The sequence below is a fragment of the Desmodus rotundus genome, chromosome 5 (genome assembly GCF_022682495.2).
Source record: "Desmodus rotundus isolate HL8 chromosome 5, HLdesRot8A.1, whole genome shotgun sequence".
Classification (NCBI taxonomy): Eukaryota; Metazoa; Chordata; class Mammalia; order Chiroptera; family Phyllostomidae; genus Desmodus; species Desmodus rotundus.
In genome coordinates, this window is record NC_071391.1 from 15658984 (window position 1) to 15683903 (window position 24920).

At 42.4% G+C, this 24920-nt stretch overlaps 1 protein-coding gene and 1 long non-coding RNA gene across 4 annotated transcripts in view; one reads left to right on the forward strand and one right to left on the reverse strand.

Moving 5' to 3' along the window:
* Positions 1-53: 53 nt before the first annotated feature.
* Positions 54-12728, forward strand: LOC123479592 (uncharacterized). Of its 3 annotated transcripts, none has more exons than XR_006655248.2 (5): positions 54-119; positions 911-2354; positions 2910-2976; positions 3841-3962; positions 12566-12728. It is a non-coding gene; the product is annotated as an uncharacterized lncRNA (long non-coding RNA). The 3 variants fall into 3 exon arrangements; XR_008427009.1 differs by having other exon boundaries at positions 911-983; positions 1877-2976; XR_008427008.1 differs by having other exon boundaries at positions 911-2976.
* Positions 12729-13242: 514 nt separating this feature from the next.
* HSD17B12 (hydroxysteroid 17-beta dehydrogenase 12) overlaps positions 13243-24920 on the reverse strand; it is a 136617-nt gene continuing 124939 nt past the window's right edge. The window contains exons 9-11 of the mRNA XM_024558740.4: positions 24023-24088; positions 14933-15082; positions 13243-14673 (exon numbers count right to left, since the gene is read on the reverse strand). Coding sequence (XP_024414508.2) covers positions 14569-14673; positions 14933-15082; positions 24023-24088 — 321 coding nt within the window. The 3' untranslated portion in view covers positions 13243-14568. The remainder of the gene's footprint in view (positions 14674-14932; positions 15083-24022; positions 24089-24920) is intronic.

Here is a 24920-nt window from a genome sequence, read left to right on the forward strand (position 1 = left end):
CCCCGGCGGCAGGCACTTCCTCTTACGTCACGCACTGCCACGGCGGCCGCTTCCGGTTCCATTTCCTGAAGTCCGGGCAGCTCCGCGTTCTCGGCTTTCAGAGGACCGCGTCGCCGAAGGTCCGAAGGGGGGGCCGGGTTGGAGGGGAGCACAGGGTTTGAGGGTTAGGGGGATACCCGCGAGGAGCTGAGATATGTCGAAGGTGGGAATGAAGATGTCTTTCCTAGGTCAAGGTCCTTCTGGACTTCAGCCTCCTATCCCTGCCAGCTGGAGAATTCCCAGCATCTTTTCCCGCCCTAGTGGAAGGAGGAGGTAGTTGGGGAACCAGGTGCTAAGCAAAAGGATTTGAGTGTTTGCTCTGAAAGCCATGGAGAGCCTAAGGTGTACCTCCTCTGCGTTCCCTTTGCAGGCTGTGCATACCTCCATCAGTAGTGCTTACAACAGGACTCTCCAGGCTAAGCAAATTTCGCTTGAGCGAACCCACCCCAGTTTCAGTCCAGACGCTAGCATTCACTATGTGTATAATCTAGGGCAAGTGTTGCGCTTCTGTATAAAATGGACATAGCTCCTGTTGGGAGGATTAAAGGAAATAGTGTATTTAAGTAATTTAGCACGATGTCTGGTACACAGAAACTCAGATGTTAAGAGTGCCTTTGCTTCATCTGAGTTCTTGACAAACATCTTTAAAGTGGCCGTGTTAAGCCATGTATCTTACAGGGTGAAAACAGCAGAAGGAGCACCGAATTAACTATTTTGTGCGAGTTATTCTTTACAATCTATCAAGGCATAGTAACTGTAAAGTCTTTAAAAGAAGCCTCATATTTTTAATACATACAGCTTACCTGCAGGAAGCTCAGTGAACTCCATCAATGTACCTTTTATTTGCTAATATCAAATCTAATTTTCACAGCATCCATTATTCTTTGCTATACCTTGTGACACTGAAGGAAAAAACGATTTATCCTGCAACTGAGAGAAAAGTGGTGAGGCTGGACTACAATTTTTATACCCCACCCCCCCATCAACTAGTGTATAATTTGTCAGTGTCTGCTTCTGGCTCAGGAATCTGGGCTGTATCTTCCAAAGGATGTAATTTATTTCTTTTTCAGTGGTTATGGTTTTGGAACAGGAACAAATAAGTCTGGATTGAGGAGTCCCTAGAAGTAGTGTTTGCCAAGTAAAAACTTTTTAAAACTCAGTACATAGCTCGCTTGCACCCAAAATCACTACATCTTTGCCAGAATCACCTGCATTTTTACCAAGTGCCCAAGGTGATTCTGATACATAGAACATTTGAAAACCTTTTGGATACATGTAGGGTGACAAATTGTTCTAGTGTGTCTGGGATGGAGGGGTTTCCCGGGATGCAGGATTTTATAAGTGCTAAAGCCGGGACAATCCTGGGCAAACTGTTGATCATCTTAGATACACGTGAGTAGATAGTATTAGCAAGATAACCTTGATGCATCCTGGGTTTCCTCATTTCTATTTGGAGGACTTGCTTTTATTGGGGGTGGGGGGGGCGGTGGAGACCCTGGAAAGAGAAAGAAGGTGAAGTGCATTGCCAATTACTACTCACTGATTCTCAGTTCCAAACCCAACCTTCACTACCCTGCTCATAGTACTGGAACACTTCTTTTTCCACATAGCCTGGTGTTAAGTTTCATCAGTAGAGGGTGCCAGAGGGACATTAGAAGAGGAAAGGGCTCTTCTCCCTGATATCTGGGTGCACTTCTCAGCTTGGTCTTCAGTGCATGGTGGGCGGCATTGCTATGGGCTGGATTGCTACGATAGTTGAATTTACAGCCTTGTTAAGTGTCTCTTGTGAAGTTAAGGCATTAACTGAGAAGGAATGGGATACCAAAACTTGAAATAGGGATATCTGCTGGGGCCCAGATGAAAGTGACAATCGAACACCCAAGCCACCTGAGCCTCCCTTGGCAGTGGAAGTAGCTTGCCCTCCTATGTCTAAGGAGACTAGTCGAAGTTTGCTTGATAATCCTGTGAAACCCTCACCTGGAGCAGATGACTTGAAGAACACAGCATAGGTCTGTACTTCCTAACAGGTGAGAATGCTTCCAGATTTGTGCCTGCCTTTGTGTTCTGCCTTGACCTAGAGGTAGATCTAACGTAGAGATACTTTGAAGTGGCTGCTCCTTCTGTCTAATATTTCTGTATTTTTAGAGTTTTCCCTTTCCCCTGTAGGTAATTATTATAGTTAACAATTCTTTGTTTTATTTCTGTTCGAATTACTATATAGTTTGCCTGCTTGAGTCTTGTTACAGTATGATTATGATATCAGGGATCAAGAGCAATGACTAGCAAGTGGCTGGCCCCAGGGTTGGCCTTAAACTGTAAGTAATTGGTTTGCCTCTGCTTTGGACCCTTTGCGCTAGTACTCCCCTTCTTTCTCTACCTGAGAGAGTGCTCCTAAAGTCCCAGTAGGTTTTGCTGGTTCAGTTGCCTTGCCTCTCCTCTGAAATCAGTGTTTCTCAGCACATAGATGGAAAACCATCACATCAGAGTCACTAGGGGAATGCTTAGAAAAACTTGCCCTGGCTGGTGTGGCTCAGTGGATTGAGTGCCGGCTTGTGGACTGAAAGGTCACTGGTTCAATTCCCAGTCAAGCACATGCCTGGGTTGCGGGCCAGGTCCCCAGCTGGGGGCGTGCGAGAGGCAACTGATGGATGTACCTCTTGCACATTGGTGTTTCTCTCCCTCTCTTTCTCCCTCTCTTGACCTCTGTGTAAAAATAAATAAATAAAATCTTTTTTAAAAACCTGAGGATTCCAGGCCCCCTATAAGATTCAGAGTTAGCAAGTCTGGGGCAGGGCCCTGCCTTTTGCATTTTTAACACTGCTTGGTTTGATTTCACAAAAACCTTCAAGAGTTCTCTCTGCCTTTTCCAGCTGCCTGCTTTCTCCAGGTGGTCACTTTCCACTCAACAGTTATTTCATCCCCTGGATGGCAAAACAGGTCAATATTTTAAGTGTTAGTAGCTCTTAGAACTCATCCTGGGTGAGTCACACACTGCAGCCTATTTTCAGTTGCCGATTTTCACTCCAGACTCTTGCCCAACATTCCCTGTTTCACTCATGTGCCACTTGGGGAGCGCCTGCTGCTGAATTCCTGAGACACTCCAATCCAAGGAAAATAATGGCACATCATGCTAATAGCTCTCAGCGAAGGTGTTGCAGAGAGAGATTCCCAGCGTATGTCTCACTGCCCAAGGCTTAGCAGTTCCCAGCTTGAGGAAGGAGGGTGGGACAGGAACCTGCCAACTCTACAGTGTGTTCATGTGGAGGCTTTCAAGTCTTGCCAACTTTAAACAACACTGATGGAGAGAGGATGCTTCTCCAGACTGCAGACAGGAACGCCTCCTGTTCAATGCCCAGCACGATTGCAGACGCTGCCAGAGATAAAACCTTCCAGGACCCACAGTGTAAACTATGCAAAGTACAATCAAGACAGGGATGCTCCTGAAATGCTATACGGAGCCGTCTTCTGGGACCTCATAGCTGGATTTTTTTTCAATGACTTCAAAAGTGAAGGGTTGGTAGCAAAATAGTACAGTACGGAATATGGAAATTCTCTGTACTATCTGTTTAATTTTCCTGTAAACCTAAAATGGAAATTAAACATACAGTCTATTAATTAAAAAAAGACAATTAGCCCTGGCTGGTGTGGCTCACTTGGTTGGAGTGTCATCTCGTCAGTGAAAAGTTATGGGTTCGATCCCTGGTCCCAGCGCATACAATCCCCTGCCTGGGTGTGTATGGGAGGCAACCAGTCATTTCTCACATTAATGTTTCTCTCTCTCCCTTTCCCTCTTTCTAAAAGCAATGAAAAGAAAAATGTCCTCAGGTGAGGATTTAAAAAAAAAGACAATAGGAAATATCCAAACTGAAGCATAGAGAAAAAAAAAAAAGTGGAACCCTCAATGGAGACTTCTGGCAGAACAGGTGAGTAATACAATTAAATTCTGGCTAAATTAGAACCACCACACAGAGTGCCCACAGTGTCCCTGTGGATGCTGGTCTGAAGCTGTGTTGTATATGGCTCCTCTGTTCTCTGCAGTCATTTAAAATTGTCCCCTTGTTGTTCTATCATGTATCTGTTAGCTTACACCATACTGAACCCCTACCTAGAAGAAATGTAAAAAACAAGTAATTACCCAAAATTCTGCAAAATGAGTCGGTTACTACTCTACACAATTTACTGCAAGACTGGAGTCACAAAAAAATAGGTGATATTTCCAAGGGCAAGAAAACAAACCAAAAGGGGAAAAAAGTGTAAGAAACTAAAATCAGAGCTAGAAGCAGTTCGCAGTAAGAAAACAAGAAATTAGTGGTTGCCCCTTGGGGGGCTAGGAGGAGAGTAACTCTTGAGCTGATCTGAAGGTGAGAGCACTAAGCCTCACTGCACTGGAGGCACCAAGTCCGGTACCTCCAGTGCAGTGAGGGTGTGCCGCGCTGGGAGAGCTCCCAGGCTGCCCAGGGAAGCAAAGCGTTTATCTGAGGAGGGACGCCCCCACGGAGTCCTCAGGGTTCATCTCCAGGTTACAATGAACCAAATAGGATTTCAAAATAGAAAAACCAAAGAGAAGAAAACAAACCACTCTGAGTGAGAGGAGACATGCAAACAGTAGTTTAGACACCTAAGCATTTCAAGTATAAGAATTCACCAGATACAGAATATAAAATGCCAATGTGTGGAGTACTTCCCTAAGATTTTAAAACTATATGGAAAGTGAGCAAAGCATTACGAAGCTACCTAGAATGAGCAGGCCAACTGAAACAAGACCAACTAGAACTTTTAAAAAGAAAAAATAAAAATAGCGGTAATTAGCTTTGATAGCATACTTTGATAGTATAAAAATACAGGAAGAATTATAGAACTGGAATATATATGTAAACAAACTATGCAGTATGCAGCTCAGGGAGACAAGAAAGATGGAAAATGGGAGAAAAGTTATAGGACAGAATGAAGATACGACATTTATAACTAGAGACTGGAAGACAATGGGAATTTTTCAGAAAAGACCAAAGATACGAATTCTTAGATACAGGAAGCACACTATCAACCAAGTGTGATAACTTTTAAAGTTCCACACGTAAATGCTCTGTCATGATACTGAGGAACACCAAGCCAAAGATAAACGTGGCCAGAGACACATCACCCGTGAAAGAACGCCGTATCGGCACTAACTTCTGAACAGCAGCAATGGAAGCCAGAAGTCAGTGGAGTGGTGAGGTATTTCATTAACCCCAAGATGCCATCCACTCACTGTGAAGCACACCTGTACTCATTCAACACAGCCCCAGCAAGGAAAAACAAATGGTCCTAATTAAACTACGACATCAACCAGAAGGAAGAGCTGAGATGTAAAACAGGTGTGCAAACAGACTGATCAACACGTAATTCATCTTACACCAACATGTTTGTATAAAATAATGATGAAAGCATCTCATTTATAGGGTTTGAAAACAAATCAAAATCCCAGTCCACAAAAACATGAGTCAGGAAAGCGCTGATCAGAATTACGATGTTCTAAGAGGGTCTTAAAGAAGGGCCTGTGGCTCCAGGTAACTTAGATTGTATTGGGTGTGAAGTGAAAAGGTTCAGGAGTAAAACAGGAAAAACAGAGTGTAAACTTGGACGCTAATAAGGGGCAGAGGTGGAATTAAAGAAACAGTCAATCAAGAAGGGAGGAAAAAAGCCTAAAAGACTAACAAATACCACTAAATAACAGAGATCTTCATGTTTTTGAACTGTAATAAATGTAACTGCAATAAATCTGCCTATAAAAGGCAGAGGTTGCCAAGTAAAAACAAATTCAAGTTTATTTGGCTTACCAGAAACAAAGCTAAAACATAAACACATAGAAAAATAGAAGACAAAAGGATTTAAAAATACAGGCTAAAATACTAACAAAATAAAGCAGAGGTAGCTATAGCCCCGCTTTATTAACCCCAAAAGATCATTAGCAATAAGGATGTCAGATTTTAACCCAAGAAAGCATTAGCAAATAAGGATGTCATTGCGTGACAGGAGTTCAGCTCGTTGGGATGTAAGAATTCTTAACTTTATTCACCTGACAAGATAGCAGCAAAATGTATAAAGCAAACATTGTAAACAATAAGGGAAACGGACAAATCCTTCATCGCAGTGAGAGAATCCGAAACAACTCACTCACTGACAGATCAGGCAGACAAGTTAGTGAACATACGGAAGATGTGACTACAATTCACAAGCCTGGCTAAATGGAAATATAGCAAAAATAACAAATGTTGTTCTAGTAGGTAGTAACAAAAAGTTTACATGTGCATTATTTTCCTAAGGCCGCTGTAACATTACCACAAACTAAGAGGCATAAATCAAGACTATTCTCTCACAGTTTGGAGAAGTCCAAAATCAGTTTCTAGATCAAAATCAAGGTGCTGGCAGGGCCCCTGTGTCGTCCGGAACCGCTAGGGGGAGGAGTCCATTCCTTGCCTTTCCAGCTTCTGGTGGCTGGCGGTTCCCTAGCTTGTGGCTGCATCCTTCTGATCTGTGCCCCCCCACCCCCATCACATTGCCTTATACTCCTGCGTGCAACATTTCTCTGCCTCTCTTATTAAGGATACGTGTGATTGCCCTTAGGGCCCATCTGGATAATCTAAGAAAATCTCAAGATCCCTAAATTAATCATGTCTGCAAACACCCTTTATAAAATATACGGTAACATTTACAAGGTACAGGGATAAGGACCCGATGTCTTTGGGGGTCATTATTCAGCCTTCCGCAAATATATATGGAAATATAGCCCTGGCTGGTGTGGCTCAGTGGGTTGAGCGCCAGCCTGCAAACCAAAGGGTCACCAGTTCAATTCCCAATCAGGGCACATGTCTGGGATGTGGGCCAGGTCCCCAGTTGGGGGTACTCAAGAGGCAACCACACATTGATGTTTCTCTCCCTCTCTACCCCACTCTCTAAAAATAAATAAATAAAATCTTTTTTAAAAAAGGAAATAGTATATTTGCTTATATATATAAAGTATATATCAGGAAATATATATATATATTTACTTTATGCCAAGCTGGATTCTGAGCACTTCAACAATATTAATTCCTGCCCACAACACTCTCTGAGACAGGTGCCATTAGTATTTCTGTTTTTCAGGTGGCAAAAAAAAGACTATAACCTGCCCAAGCTATATCATACTCAGGTTTTCTGACCAGAATGCAGTTATTTAGAAAACAAAAGATTTTTTAAAACTTTTTATTTTGAATCATCTGAATAGTTTCCATGGAGGAATGTTCAAGCTTAACACAAAATTTGATGCAGATCCATTGCTTTACTCACTCAGTCATTTTATTTTTTTCCCATTTTTAATTTTTTAAATTTATTTTTACTCAGTTACAATTGTCTGCATTTTCTCCCCATCCCTCCACCCCACCCCAGCCAGTCCCACCTCCCTCCCCCATCTCTTCCCTCCCCCTTAATTGTGTGAAGTCCCAAGGTGCCTACTTTGAAGGGGGTTGAGGTGTCATTGTCCTATGTACAATGTTTCTTGTATCTTGTATCTCCTTCAATAAATGTCTCTATTTTTCATTAAAAAAACCTTTTTATTTTGAAATAATTTAAGATTTACAGGACATTTGCAAAAACAGGATAAAGAATTTCCACATACCCTTCACCTAGATTCTTCAAATATTAATATTTTGCTACATTTGCTTGATCATTTTCTGTACACATAACCTTTTCTAACCCTTTGAGATGAGGTTGCATACACAATGCCTCATTATCCCTAAATGCTGTACTATGCATTTCCTAAGAATCGAGGACTTTTCTTAAGTAACCACAGTACAGTGATCGAACTCTGGAAATTAACATTGATATGATGCTATTATCAAATCTATAGTTCTTACTCAATTTCACCAATTGTCTCAAAAATGTCCTTTATAGCAAAAAAAAAAAAAAAAAAAAATCCCCTCCGCTAGGATACAATACAAATCATGTGCTACATTTTTCAGATTTCTTTAATCTGAAATGTTTGACAAGTATAGGCCGGTTATTTGGTAGACTATTCCTCAATTTAGGTTTTTCTGATATTTCTTCTTGACTAGATCCAGGTTATGCATTTGTGGCGGGAATCCACATAAATGATGTATCTTCAGTCCACCGTGTCACAATGCACGTAATGGAAAGTTCGTATTAATGGTGACACGAGTGCCAGGTTTTTTTAAAGAAAAGAAAATACATTTGTAAAAAAATTTGTGTTTTTAAAAACTTAAGATTGTGCTTTCAAAAAACATTTCTAAATAACCCATCGGTCAAGGAAATCATAATGTAAATTTTTAAATATTAGCCCTGAGAAAGACATAGTGATTACATGTACATTTGTGTACACACACATACAAGTTGTGGGATGTAGCAAAAGACAGAAAGACTTAAGAGCCTTAGATGTTAGTGTAAAGTAGAAAAAGATTAAACATGAATTACATGCCCAGTTCATGAAGAAAAATAGCAGGCCCTGGCTGGGTGGCTTAGTTGGTTGGAGCATCATCTCATACACCAAAAGGTTGTAGGTTTGACTGCCAGTCAGGTGTGTATGGGAGGCAACAGATCAATGTCTGTCTGTCTGTCTCTCTCTCTAAAAATCAATAAACATACTCCCGGGTGAAGCTTAAAAAAAAAAGAAGAAAAATAATAGGAGGCTTCTGGTCAAGATGGAGGGGTGGGTAAACACACCTTGCCTCTGTGCACAACCACAGCAAAAATTACAACCAGGCTACAAAACAAGTATCACCCAGAATCAGCAGAAATCCAGCTGTATGGAAGTCTGACAACCACAGATTTAAAGAAGGCATATTCATCCAGACAGGTAGGAGGGGTGGAGACTCAGATGCCTGCAAAGAGGCAGAGAGATGGAAAGGTAGGGAGAGATGAGGAATGGGTGGTCCCACATCCACATGTGGTAGATAAAAATTGGGAGGGATACCTCGGGAGTGAGGGGTCCAGCCCCAGACCAGACCACGCAGCCCAGAGCTCCAACACCATGAAGGTTTAAGTCCCCATAACTTCTGGCTGTAAAAACCATTGTGGGTTGGGGTGGCAGAAGAAACAGCGGGAGTCTCAGGACATCCTCTTAAAGGACCCACAAAGGACTTTGGATGTACGCAGACTCATTCCCTCTAGGCTTCAGCACCAGGGCAACAGCTGGAAGGGCACCAGTGGCATACAGGGAGTAAGTGAAGTGAGTGACATCAGAGCAAGTGCCAGGAGACAGCTTCCTCCTGGGCAAAACTCCAGAGACCAGGCAGTGGCATTGTCCCCTCTCTGAGCATCCCTCCACAGAGGCACAAAACGGTGACATGTGTTATCCCACCCTGGCTCCACCCCATATAACTTACAGGTCTGCTTTTCTACAATAGACCATGCTACTAAGATGGGGAGTCAAAGCACCTCTACCTACTACAGAGAAACAAACACAGGGAAGCTGCCAAACCGAGGAGACAAAGAAATGTGGCCCAAATGAAAGAACAGAGGAAAACTCCAGAGAAAGAACTAAATGAAATGGAGATAAGCAACCTATCAGATGCTGAGTTCAAAACACTGGTTATAAGGATGCTGAAGAACTCATTGGGTGCTGCAACAGCATAAAAAAAGACCTAGGTAGAAATGAAGGGTATATTTAGTGAAATAAAGAAAAATCTACAGGGAACCAACAGCAGAGGGGATGAAGCTGAGAATCAAATCAATGATTTGGAACATAAGGAAGAAAAAAAAACAGTCAATCAGAACAGCAAAAAAAAAAAAAAAAGGAATTCAAAAAAAACAAGGATAGGCTAAGGTGCCTCTGGGCCAACTTCAAATGTACCAACATCCGAATCATAGGGGTGCTGGAAGGAGAAGAGAAAGAGCAAGAAACTGAAAATTTATTTGCAAAAATAACGAAAGAAAAATTCCCTAATTTGATGAAAGAAATACACATACAAGTCTAGGAAGCACAGAGAGTCCCAAACAAGATGGAAGCAAAGAGGCCCATGCCAAGACACATCATAATTAAAAAGCCAAAGGTTAAAGATAAAGAGAGAAGCCTAACAGCAGCAAGAGAAAAGCAGAGAGTTATCTACAAAGGAGTTCCCATAAGACTATTGGCTGATTTCTCAAAAGAAACTTTGCAGGCAAGAAGGGGCTGGCAAGAAGCATTCAAAGTGATGAAAAGCAAGGACCTGCAACCAAGATGACTCTATCCAGCAAAGCTACCATTTAGAATGGAAGGGCAGATAAAGTGCTTCCCAGACAAGGTAAAGCTAAAGGAGTTCATCATCACCAAGCCATTATATGAAATGTTAAAGGGAATTATATATGAAAAAGATCAAAACTATGAACATTAAAATGGCAATAAATTCACACCTATCAAAAATTGAATCTAAAAAACAAACTAAGAAAACAAATAGAAACAGAATCATAGATATGAAGATCATTTGGAGTGTTACCAGTTGGGAGGGGAAAGCGGGGAGAATGGGGGAAAAGGATTAAGAAGTACAAATCGGTAGGTACAGAATAGACAGGGATGTTAGGAACACCGTGGACATGAACTCGGGGAGATTGCTGGAGGGAATGGGGATACTGGGTGGAGGAAGGCAAAGGGGAATAAATCAGGACAACTGTAATAGCATAATCAATAAAAAATATATATTTTATTGTTATTCAATTACAGTTGTCTGCATTTTCTCCCCATCCCTATAATCAATAAAATATTTTTTTAAAAAGAAAAATAGACCCCCCCAAAAAGCAGAACATAAAAAGAAAAGAGCAGAGAGGATCAATAAAGCCAAAAGTTGGTTCTTTAAAAGAACTAATAAATAAACAAACCTCTGACAAAATGGTAAGGAAAAGCAAGAAGACACGAACAATATCAGAAAAAGAAATCAAGTATGTATCCAACAGTGGTTTAAAAACTAAGAAAATTCCTTTATGCTAATAAATTTGAAAAGAAATGAGTAAATGCTTAGAAAATAATTATTTTTTTTCCAAAATTGACTCAAGAAAAAATAAACCTTGAGTGGTCTCATTACCACTAAAACAATCAATAGTTAAAAATCTTTCCACGAATAAGTACTAGGGCCAGATGGTTTTTATAAACTTTCAAGGAAAAGATTGTCCCAATCTTTTATAGATTCTCCCAGAGAATAGTAAAATAGGCAACACTTCCTGGCTCATTTAATGAAATTATAATCTTGACATGAAAACCCAACTTCCTAAATATAGATGTAAAATTTCCAAAACAAATACCAGCAAACTGAATTCATCAGTGTATAAAGATTGTAAAACATGACCAAGAACGGGAAGGTGATGTAATACTAGAAAGTCATAACTGAACTAAGATCATGAAATCTTCAGGAAATACATCACCTAACAGACACTTCACTATGTATATACTCCTAGCTGGTTCTGGAACTTGCTGGCCAAGCTCCCTCCTTGGGCTCTTTGCACAGGCTGATCTGCCTGAAATGCCCTTTCCTCGGGTGACTCAGAGGCCACCCCTCACTAAAGCCTGCTCTGAATTCCTTATGGGTAAGCCTCCCACCGACACATGGATTCCGCATCCTCCCAACCCTGCTTCATTTTTTCTCATAGCACATGGCACTTAAATGCTACATTATGATTATTCCTTTTGCTTATTATCTGTTTCCCTCCTTTGCTCTCTCCCCTCTTCCCAACTCAAATATAAGCAATATCTGGGCAAGAATTTTTGTCTGCCGTGTTCACTGCAGTTTCTCCAGCACCCCGAAGAGTCAGTGGCACGTGGTCCGCACTCCATTAGCACACCCAAAGGTGTGTCTAGAACCTTTGTAACAAGGAAGACCAGCTTGCTTACATCCTTTCAGGATTACCTCGTGTAGGACCCAGTTTGCTTATTTTTCAATGACACATATACCGTGAGTGGACGAAGCTCTAATATGCCATTCGTCACATTACAAGTTTTCATCTGATAATGTTTATGTTTACGCTAGACATGTGTTCCGTTTTTAGATGTCTTCATACAAATCTCAGTAGAAAGATCTACATTTTCACAAGGGAATGCAAAGCCTGCCCACGCGCACCTGTTCTGCACCACGAGATGAACGACGCAGACGTGCCAATCTAAAAACGTTAGGCTGTCGCGAAGTACTGAGTCCTTAACATTTTTAAAAATTAGCTTTCTGTCCAACAGATTCAATAAAAAAGCTTTGGTAGTTTGCTTTGATACTGGTAAACTGCAGAGCTAAGTAGCGGAATCCAGGAGCGCCTAAACCTCAGGCGGTTGGTTATGGTAGTAGACCGAGGAACTTACAGTCTACTTTAGCTCATCTTATTCTCATGAGGTTTCATCACAATAAATCTTTTCCTTCACACTGAATCAGCACCCGTTGTACCGGTGTGGGCATAGATGTTTCCTCCCTGTCAAGTTCAGTTCTATTGTATTTCGGTGCCAGAAATATCAAATGAGAAATCAGAAGCCATCTCTGCAGGGCAGGACCGCGGTTGAGGAGATGGAGACCAAGAACGTTAGCATCTCTTTATTTGTTCCCAGGGCGAGTGGGACTGGCACACCGACAAATGGGAACGGCACACGTCATTATGCGTGCAGGATAACTCCACCCACGTCCCCCGTGCTACTTCCCTGCAAGAGCAATGGAAGACCAATAAATTAAAATCTGCTTTCTGTGTTGTGAGGTGTGCTGATTCTACATGAATAATCGATACTATCTTCTGCTCTATGCTTTTGGGGCTCAAACCTTATCTAGCACATTTCAGACAATGAAGTCGATACAGAATTAAGTCTAAAAATATTATGTTTCACTATGTGGAAGGGTTGGAGAACATTAGTTGCTCTTTTAGTTCAATTTTTCTTTCATGGGCCTGGAAACATGGATTTTCATTTCATCATCTTCAACACTGAATGTCAAATAGATGACGATATTTGCTGAGTTGAAGCAGTCAAAGCCATAGCTCAGAAGTTTTGAGTTTGCTAAGGGGTTTCCTAGCCAGAATACAACTTTTCTAACTGGGATACAAGGAAAAGTCTTTTGTATACTTGTAAGCCAATCCCTCCCCCTCTGCGCCAACGTTCTACCAATGACACCCCCCCCCCGCCGCCACAATCTTCAACCAACCAGCCAACCAGCCAACCAACCAGTGTGTGAAAGTGGATGAAATATTGCCCGGGCGATTGTGGTTTCCACAAAATCAGAGAGAAGGCAATGTTTTTCATGAAGCGAAATTTATTCCATTTAAATGACTATTCCTTATTCTGAGATTATGTTCCTCCTACTTTTTGTATGCCAAAATGTCTTTTATGTAAGGACGGTGATTTGGCTTTCTGTTTTTGTTTTGTGTCTTTAGCTGACAAAATTTAAAGCTAGAAACACTTAAACACCCCAATTAAGAACATTTTTTTTCTAATTTACTGGTGCTTAAAGCTCAGAACCTTAGGCCCAGAGCCTCGGGAAAGACCCACCTTCTAGGCTGCACATTTCACAACATGGACTGTTGCCTGGCAATTTCCCCAAGTGGGTATGTGGCAGAATAAGAGTAAGACTTGATTTATATTTAGCCAGTGTAAAAAGGACCTGAAGTTCAAGCACCAAAGAAATATATTTTCAATCAACACCACGGTTACATCATCTTTCAATAAAGCGAACTGTATCAATTACCTACAGGCTACCAATTTAAAGGAGACTGGCCACTGCTCTGATGTCACCGTTCTAGGAATAGCCTCTTGTCACACAGGCGGGCAGTGTCATTGCCGTGCGGGGACCAAAGCGGCTGCTCTAAGCAGGCCCCTCTCCTGGGTCAGAGTTTCAGTGACACTCCAGGTGGCCGCCAGGCTCAATGTACATTTTGGCCCTTTTACCCTTATAAATCATGCCATATAGCATTCAGTAATTACATACGTTTACACTGAGAACAAATACATATTAGACAAAAGCATATTTTCATGGGCTTCATGTGTAAGAAAACCTCTAAATTTCATGAATTATTTTTATGTCGTTAACTACTTTGGGAAAAAGGAAAGTTCCATATAAACATACAAACTGGGACAGGCCTTTAAGAAAAGCTTACAAAGAACTATGCAAATTGCTGTATGTCCTCCCATAAGTGAATCGATTAATCTCCAGTCCCCCAAATTGTTAAAAACAAGAATGAGTAGCTGGCCATGACTTTTAAAAGCATGTTTCAGAGAAAATATCAGAATCACCAGTGGCATTTTGGGCTAGATGAAACTGTTGGGATTATGCGCTTCTCTATCATTCTGTGATTTACTGTAATCCTACTAAGTCGTTCTTGTTAATATTAGTTCTGTATCCAATTGATATGAGCATTTACATTGTAGCATTTACTAAAAAATAACCGCTGGCAGCAACCAGAATACATGTATCAGAAACTCGTGCTTTCTTCCCGAATCTGAGCACATTCAGCCTTATTGGGAACTATTAAAACGACAACCGAGGATTTGGGAGCTGGGCGGGTGACCTGCGGTGGTGTGCACGGGCTGGAGCTCACGGCCAGGGCACCGGATGCAGTTGCCGATGCCTAGTTCTTCTTGGCTTTCTTCAGATAGCGAGCCCGCACGGACTTGTTAGAATTCATGATTATTTTAAAATATAACCAAGAAGGCAGGACTGAGAAGATTGAGCCCTAGGAAAAGAAATGGGGAGATATGTAATTACAGCGTACAATTTGAGCTAAGTTAAAATACACGATTTTTGTTTTACTATAATGTTTTTTATTTATAGGTAGATTTTAGAATCCTTGGGTGTTTAAAATAAAACATAGATGACTTGCTATTAAGTCTAGACAATACATATGTTAATATATCACATACTAGTTCGTGACTCAGTGGGGAAAAAAACCCATGAAACCCAAGTGCCGGTTTGGGACATAACAATCTACCTACCAAAAGAGAATGGATCGGGTATCCATTGGTTCGGGGTTTCAAGCCCACTGTTTTCAGCGCCAGCTTCACGTAGGTCTCTGCAGAGGGTATTTGCAAAGAGGTCTTTCGGATTTTAGCCAATTTTGTAGCCACATAGAATGGCAGGACACTCTGGAAAGGCAACACCCCCCAAAAAACATGCCACTGATTAGGAAGGCCACGCACTCGGGGTTCGCTGCCATGCTCACCTGCGCTGAGTGGCAGAAACATTCTGAGGAGCGATAAAGCCCGAGTCTTTAGAGAGAGAGAGAAAGAGGAGCAGCCGTCCACGGCCGGCTGCACGGGACACGTGTCGGCAGAAAACAAATCACAATAAATCAACCTCTCAACCAAACAGAATTTGAGACTGGAGAAAGTTTTAAAAATAAGCAGGATACCTTTGTGAACATTTAAAAAGAAGGGATTACAGAAGTCTAGAGAGTAGAGCTTCGGGATAGGATGCTCTTTCTACTCTGAACATCTGCAGATCCACCAGAAGGAAGAGATTTTTGACAGGTTTACCCTCGGAAATAAGTCCTACTACATTTCCCCATAGTTTATAGACAATTAAACATCTTTCAGCTTTGTTCCTCCTACAAGAAGCATTTCATTCTCAGCCTTTGGCCTACCTCCACTTTTCTTCCTTAGTTCCTGAGGTTGTTTGTGTTTTATTTATCGGGGTAACACTAATTAATTTAGCTTTTATTGGGGTAACACTGATTAATAACATTATGTAAATTTCAGGTGTGCGACTGATTGTGAGTTATAGAAACTTTGCTGTTAATGAGATAGGACCGCCTCCCTTCCCTGCTTTTTTCTTGGCGGGGGAGACGGTAGGACAACACAGAAGCAGCGTGCACAATGAAAGACACTCGACACGACTGGCGGGGGTGACGAATCTGAGCGCTGCCTTTTGGAGGGACTTAACTAGTGCTAGTGGTTTGTTGCTTATGCTGACGACACTTTGGATGTGCTTCAACGGAGGATACAAGGGAACACTGTGATGCCGAGGCCTGGGGCCTGACACAAGAGATTCCTCTACAGTCTGAAACACCTTGGGCAGGGTTGTCCGCCAAAGAGCGAATGCACTCTGCTTATCTCGTGCGGGTGAAGGGAAAGGGAGTCGATTACAACGATGTCTCTGTTGAAGAAGATCTGCTCTAACACTCGGTGGTCAAAGTTAAAAACATCATTACTAGAAGTAGAAATAAAGTTGATATGTGTTCCACACCATGGCTCTCCTTCCTGCTGAGAGCTGGAAGGAGTGTTCCCGTGATTCTTTTCGAGCTTTGTTTCTTTGGTTTGTGGTTTCCCACCCCCAAGCATGAGTGGGATTTATCTCTGGATGACAAGGATGGCTTCACTACAAAAACCAATCAACACGACGCACTGCATTAACAGAATAAAAGAAAAAGTAACATTTCCTCTTCCTCATTTGATACAAAATAAAAGAAAAAAAAACAACTGTGACATCAGCTTTGAAAATTCTACATCAACTTTTGGTTTTGGAGAATTTGTTTATTTCAATTATCACTGTCCACTTATCCCTAACGTACTGGGAAAGAAGAATTTGTCAAATAGGTCTTTAATTTTAAAATCGTGTTGCTGCAAGGATATAATATATGAGCCCAAAGCAAAACGAGATCTCCGCATGTCACACAGTATGAGATGCAGAGTTCAATGAGGCGCGCACAATGAGTAGGAAGAGTGTGCTCACCAAGCTGAGCAGCAAACAAAGCAAAATAGAGTATACACATGTACTCTGTCTCAAATAAGGAAGAACATAAGCAAACCACGCCACACTGTTATGCCTCAGGTTTCCTGGTTACAAAAAAAGTGAAGATTAAAAAACTGTTGACATGTCTAGACTACAAGCCTGTAAAGTTTTGAGCTTCTCTTCCCCTGACCAGCGTGGCTCAGCTGGTTGGGCATCATCCCGTAAACTGAAAGGTTGCAGGTTTGATTCCTAGTCAGGACATGTGCCTAGGTTGTGGGTTTGGGCCTGGGTGGGGGCACGTACTGGAGGCTACCAATTGATGTTTCTTTCTCACACCAATGTTTCTCTCCGTCTCTTTCTCCCTCCCTTCCTCTCTGGAAAATCATTAAGTGTGTCCTCGGGTGAGGATTAAAAAAATTTTTTTGAGCTTCTCAAGACGAAGATGGTCTCATAAGTCCCAATTATTTAATTACATTATAATCCCCCTCTTTATACATCTGTATCTGGCTGAAGTTGGACTGCTTTGACCTTGTAGAAGACCCACGCACATTGCCTGGCTGAGCCACCTGACGGTGCCGCAAGTGAGCTCCTCACAGCAGCTAACCGGCCAGACTGTGGGCGGGGCCTCGTGGCTCTGGAGGTGGAGACAAGAGATGCGCACCCAGGAATTCCAAGTCAAACTTTCCCAACTCAGAAATATAAATTCTATTCTGCAAAGGGTATTCGTTTATTTCCACAATGGTTTAAAATCAAAGCAGTTAGTGCAGCCTAGTGGAAGACGGAAAGGATTCGGAGATGAAGTAACTTTTGAGCTGAGTCTGCAGTGAAGTGGAGAAGTTTGCCAGGTAAACAAATACGGGAGGAGCATTTTGGGAACTGGGGACGGCAAGAGCAAAGGAAGGCATGATGTTCTCAGGGAGCTGTAAGTAGCTCAGTGTGGTTCATACATCAGATATGTGTGAAGCAGTGGCAGGGGGAAGGCTAAGCTGTACAGAAGACTAAATTCAACCACTGGACAATACTGACTGTTAGAATGTAAGCTCTATGAAGACACAGTCTTATTCGCCACTCTTTTGCCAATGCTTCGAACAGCACCTCCAACACAGCAGAAGCATGAAGAAGAGCTACTGAATGAACTGGCAACAGAACACTCCGTTATGGACAGCGAGCAGTGAAGACTAGCATTAGGGTCCCTTCCCACTGCTGCAGTCCGGAAAATTATTTACACCAGGAAGGTGACAGTGTAGGATGAGTTTAAACCAAAACCTTAGATATTCCCAAGCTTAAGCAAGATCATCTACCTAAATGAAGGCAGACTTATAGGTCTAGCTCCTTGTCCAGAATTTAAAAAGGAACATTTCAAATTATGTAAAAGTAAATACCTTGTATGTCAAAATGTCATCTAGGTGCATCCTTAAACAGTTCAACAAAAGCTCAATAAGCAACAATTAATCCGTCTTTCCTGCTTACTCAGAGAACTATTACACTGACCAGGCCAAGAAGATACTCACACTTCTATAGGAAGTATTTCAGGAAGAGTAAATTTTGAAAGCTGCTTAAGCTCAACAGTTTGCCATTATAAGTATTGACAACTTGAAACAACCTGGACTTCGAAGCTGCAGACGTGGGCAAGTGTCCCGGTCTTCAAATCTATAAACCCCCGAATGGCAATAATTCACTAAGCCACGAGGCAAAGTTGATGTTTTGTCCTTGCTCAGCCTATCTTTAAAGAATGCCTGGAGACAACTTGGTATCTTTTCCCCTCACCCACTGGACTAGCTTGTTTAGGGATCTGGTCTTCACAAAACAACTCAGGGGGCCCTGATGCACGGCAGCGGCCTCTACCACTGATGTCATGGAGCGGTGGAGAGATGGGTGCCCTGGGCCGCACGGAGGGTGTTCGCAAATCCAACACCGAGCCTTGTAATCGTGAAACCTCACGTGGCACAGCATCTTCCGTGCAGCCACCCGTGTACTAAACATGCCTTCTTGCATTTGAAAATGACCAGAACAACTCACAGCCATGCTTTGGAAAACATGCATCTGGAGGACACCGGGCTCATCTATTTGTGCGATATGGAATTCTAGACATGGTGTTTATCCGCCTTCATGAGCATTAAATCACACGTTCTTAAGGCAGAGGCTGCAGCCTTTATGAGGCAGTCGAGGAAATCTGTTCGGTTAAAAGGAGCGGGAAGGAGTACTGTACTCTCCAAAAACATCAATGTCCTAAAAGACAAAGGCTGTGGATATATCCCAGATTACAGGAAACTGAAGAGGCAGGAAAACTGTGTAACACCTGGTCCTAGATTGACTTCTTTACTGGAGGATGAATGATGCTATTAAAAAATATTATGGGGACTACAAATTGGAATAAAGAGGGCAAAGCAGATAAAAATATTGTGCCAACTGTACCTCTAAAGTTGGTGACTGCATTGTGATCATGTAAGAGAATCCCCTTATTCTTTAGAAACACCCACTGAAGTATTTGGAGGTAGAGAACCATGATGGATGCAACTCACTCACCACCAACAAAACCAACGGAATGAAATGTTAACAATGACTGACTCCGAGTAAAGGGTATTCGAGTAGTCTTTGTACCGTTCTTATTCTTGCAAGTTTTCTGTAGGCTGAAGTTATTTCCAAATAAAGAGGTTTTAAAAGACGAGAAGGCACATGAAAGTTGTACAGAACGAGTCCGAGAAGTGGAGTTTCGGGAGGCCATCCTAGTGCTAGCGGTCTCTTACACGCGCAGCGTTAAGAACTAGTCAGCGCAGGGCACACAAAGGAGCGGTGCGGGGGGGCCCCCCACTGGCCAGTCAGACTGCTTCTGACTTTGTTCTTCCAAAGGGTGAGGCGTACTTTTGACTGTGCTGGATAATGAGACCAGATAGTTCTCACCAACAGAGCACGCTTTTGATAAGGTTTACCACAAGGCACTTCTTAATCCTCTATTCAAAAGTCAGGCCCAAATCACCTCCATGGCCTTCGTATCACTTGTCGTCACTACTGTTTATTTGCATTTCCAGAAAATGCTTATATAATGGCAAATCTGAATTCATAAAGAAAATTTCAAATGCTCTTACAAAATCATAGGAAAGAAGCTGAGGGGATGACTGGGAGAGAAAAAATAAAGGAAAAATATTCATAAGGAATTAAATGTAAAACTACCTAGAATTTGAAAACATACTGTCTTCTTCTCCCAAAAGACCAATCTGAAATACATGCAGATAGACCTAAAAAAGGTAGCTTTCCTTCCAAAGATTAGAAGAAATTGAAATTTGGCAACATAGCGTTAGCCTGGAAGCCCTCTAGATACAGAGGTTGAAAATTCAAGACCAGAGGCATATGGGAGCAACAGAAGAAGCTCAACAGGCCTTCAAAACGGATGTCTGTGTGCTGCGAAGCATGGCCACGCATGATCAGAGTCCTCTGTGATAACAGGCAAAAGGCAGGTCTCTGCTGAGCCCCGAATTAGCAACACAGAGACAAGATAAAAAGCCCAGTTCTCACGACTACAACTGAAATAGGAGAGGGGGGAAGGCCAGAGAGTGTCAGGCAGGGGTACTCAGTAAGAAGTACGAAAGCAGAAGGTGTAACCACACGTGCCGGGTGGTGAGGTAAGATTTCCCAGGGCAGGTGAAGTGTGGCCTGAGCCTGGAAAGATGGAGGGGGTCACAGATCTAGGTGTGAACAGACAGGGAGATGAGGGGGGAGCTGGGGAAAGGGTGTGCCAGCAGAGAAGCCAGCCCGTGGCACGGCAGAGGGCAGGGCATGTAATGGACACTAGAGCACCCCCTCTGGCTGAACACGGGGCGGGATGATAGGAGTGGCAAGAGAGGGCACGGCCTGTGAAGTTTTAGTCCAATCCTAAACTAAATGTTGGGCAGCCCCCCGGCGGAGACTACGGAGGGCAGCATCATCGGAGTAGTACTTCAGTGAGATCACCCAGGCAACAGCACGTGGGATGCAGGACAGCCAGTGCGCTGGTAAAGGCTCCGAGTCCAAAAACTGCAGACCTGAAACACCAGCGCAGAAAACCAGCCACTCTGAACTCTGAGCCTCATGTATGCAGACCAGGTATTTTTGTCCCTCTGGTCAGAACCGACATGAAGCTCCGGCATTCTGATCCGTCCACACAGAAATGACAACTGTGTTTTCCCTCACCAACATTTGAATGTTTATATTTTCACCAAACTCATTCTAAGTTTAAACCTTGAATGACTTCATATGAAGGAAGACAATGATTACATAATTCATAACTCATTATTAGGGAAAAATAAAAATAATCAAAGTCCAATATTTTGGAAAACAAATGCTAATGTGTTTTTGTGGTAGTTCCTGTCACACCAGATTAACAGGCAGCAAATTGGGAGAAAAGATCTTTGAGGGGAACCAGCTGTGGGAAAGAGAGGGGAGGAGATAGTTTTGTATATTCACAGAATTTTAGAAATCACTCATCTGCATCCACAATATCCCCTTTCGTCACTGGAACAGTTGTAGCTTCTGGTCACACTGCCAAAGGCCCTTCAGCATTCCTGCCTGGCCTCAGCAGGTGTTTAAAAATTACTAAATTCATAGCTTGATTACGATAATCCCATCAGGATGAGAACATAGCGCCACATTGCCTGGCCTTGCTGTCTTACGTCTCGTGAATGCTTTACTGGTGTCCGTGTTAGCAAAATGTAACCCATTACACACAGCAGATTCGAGATACGACCACGGGAATGACCAGTGTCAAGGAAGGGAGACGAAGGTAGTCTGGTGGTTTAGTGTAAAATTCCTAATTTTTGAAAACCCTGTTCGCCCCAGTGTACCCTCTATGTATGGGAGGCTGCAAGTCAGAATAATACCAAAGGGCTATGATATCTTGGGGTCCATTGGGCAAGACTTCAGGTGGGGGTTCGAGGACACAGGCTCTACGCCGACCCTGGAAGGTGAGAAGACTGTGAGCCCACTCCTCCTCTGACGGCCAGCCCTCCCACTGTGGGTTATTTAGCGCCAGCAGCTACTCATAAAATGAAAAGGCTTACAAGATACATTTAGATAACCTTAGGCCCCTCTTGAATGTCTAAAGACATAAGAAATGGAACTAAGCAGCTGAGCGCCTCCTGGTTCTGTAACTGCCTGAGCACAGGGGGATCCAATAAGGGCCCACTGCTGTCCTAAAGGCCCGGAGCAAGTAGCACCGGGGTTCAGAACTTTGGTGCCAAAAGGATTCGGACTTGAGTGTTGGGTCAACACGGGCAAGTGGCTTAACCTCCCTAAACCTCAATTTCCATAAATTTAAAGAAGACAATGATCACACCGTCTTAGATTATTTTGAGATGCGATGGGTTATGTATATGAAGTGCTTAGTACTGTGCCTGAGAAGTATCCCCTTCGATGTTAGTCATTATTATGACGGTCGACCACTGGCGGCTTCAGGGTACAAAAGAGAAACCGTAGGCCCCCAGGAATGAAAGCCAGAGTGAACACTGGGTGTGCGAAGCGCTGGGGGCAGGTAACAGGCAGGAACAGATAAAAGACACGAAAGTCAAGTGCTCCCAAGACATCACTAAAACTGTGCCAGAGCAAAGAAATGCCCCGAGCTGTTATTTCTGAACAAGAGCTGATTTGAGACAGACACGCTGAAAATTCCTCAATTTGTGTCCTCTTATATTTTGTATTATATGTTCATAGCATTATATCTGTTAGCTACATAATCAAATCAAAGCTCTCTATAAAAATTAAGTCAAACGTGCACCAAAGGCCTAAATGTAGAAGCTAAAACTAGAAAACTCCTGAAAGAAAACATAGGTGTCCAGCTTCCCGACACTTGTGGTGGCGATACTTCTTGGATATGACACCAAAAGCATAAGCAAGAAAAAATAAATAAATCGGACCACGTCCAAATTAAAAATGTTGTGACTCAAAGGACACTGGGCGGGAGTATTTGCAAACTATCCAATAAAGGGTTAATGTCCAGAATATAGAAAGGGTTCCCACAATTCCACGATAAAAGCAAACAACCCAATTTAAAAATGGGCGAAGGACCTGAATAAGCATCTCTCCAAAAAAGATATACAAATGGTCAATAAGCACTTGAAAAGGTGCTCAACATCACTCATAATTAGGGATATGCAAATCAAATCCACAAAGAGATACTGCTTCATACCCATTAGGATGGCTATTATTTAAAAATTAAAAAACAACAACAACAACAGGAAATAAGTAATGATGGGGATGTGAACAAGCATTGGAACACTTGTGCATTTTGGTGGGAATGTGAAATAGGGCAGCTACTGTGGAAAACGGTAAGGCAATTCCCTCTTTCCCCCGAAAGCAAGATGACCACATGATCCAGTAGTTCCACTTCTAGAGACACACACGAAAGAACTGAAAGCAGGGTTTTGAAAAATTAGGTGTGCACTCATGTTCACAGCAGCATTATTCACGGCAGCCAAGAGGTGGGAGCACCCCAAATGTCCACCAACAGACAAATGGATAAACGCAGTGTGGCATGTCCATGCGATGGACTATGATTCCGCCTTAAAAAGGAAGGGAATTCTGCCACGTGAGACAACACAGATGGCCCTTGAAGCCATTATGCTAAGTGAAAAAAGCCAGCCACAAAAGGACAAACACCGCATGATTCCACTCACATGAAGTACCCGGAGTAGCCAAAGTCAGAGAGACAGGAAGTAGCAGGGTGGCAGTCAGGGGCTGGGGGAGGCAGAAATGGGGAGTTACTGTTTAATGTGGACAGTTTCAGTTTTGGAAGATGAAAAAAATTCTGGAGGCCGGTGGCGGTGATGGCTGCACAGCAATGGGAAAGTACTTAATGCCACAGAACCGAATACTTAAAAGTATTTAAATGGTGTTTTCTGTTATGTACATATAATATATGTTATCACAATCTTCAACTATTAAAAATCACTACCATGTCTGCATCATCCTGGTGTCTGCTGTTTTCCTTGCTCCGGCAAAGGTCGGGTTTGTTCGGCTCTCCACCCTCGCTTGCGGTTATTACACAGTACTTTGGAACAGTCACGGCCCGCCTTACATACCTGGCAGCTAACAGTTATTAATAGTCCAATTCTCTCAAAATAAACCCCGAGAACTTACAATAATTATGCTTCAACTGTTTGCACTACATTCAGTTCTACTCTAGGTATCCTGATTTAAAAATTCTAAGGAACAATTTTTTTAAAATCTAGACTTACAGTGCATAAAGAAAAAAGAAACCATAATGATGTGCTAACGTCACAGACACTCACTTAGGAATGTGGTTTTCTTTTGTTACTAAGATGGCAACAGTTGCTGTGGAAACCACACAAAAACAGGAATACTTTACTGAAACAAACTCTACTCACCTGCACAAAGATGCCGTTGCTCTTATATTCCTCATGGATGCACTGAGAGAAGAAATCTACAAAAGCCTGGGAGGGGGTGGGAGTGAGAAGAAAACACACACACACAATCACATCAATCTATCTGATTTGTAGCCATGGAAACAAAAAATAATAAACTAGCCATTTAACACTGTAGCTTCTAATCATTCTTTTTACTTCAAATGCAAAAGAGACCTTCAAAAAAAAACCACCTGAAGCCCTCAAGTCATTTTTATCTGCCACCAAATTAGGTATTCTCTTACCAAACATAATATCCCGATCAAATTTTGATTTAACTGGAAAAGGTTCTTCTGTTCTCTTTTCAGAAAATTACTCTCTAAGAAGTGTTTCATTATACAACAAAGGGCGCATTTCTCCTCCCTACTTGCCATTCAAACAGAAACACAATACAAATTCTGTTCAACTGTTCTATGAGGATTCTGTTGTCAATAAAGTGAAGAAAAGAGCAAGCATCCTCTTGGCCCTATGGGATCCAAAACATGTGGAGATGAACCTGACAGCCCACCTTCTTATGATAGCATGACTTTGTATCTATCTGTGAAATACAATGTACCATTTCAACTGTGGTTGTAACCTCAGGCTGGAAGTGAAAAGTATCAATAATGACTCCACTAGGGTCCCAATAATTAGACTTGTGTCCATGGAGCAGAACAGGTAAGCAGCTGGTGTTCTCGGATCACTTCGAGAACCCTGGTGTTCACTGGAAACATGCCCGCTGTATGTAGCAGAGCTATAGAAAAGCAGGTAGATTACAGGGGTAGGGGGTGGGGCCAAACTTTGCCAAAAGACAGTAGTCACTGTTGATGTTTTTCCAGGGGACAAAAAGCCAAGTGAAAAAGAAGGTAGGCATTTTGTTCTT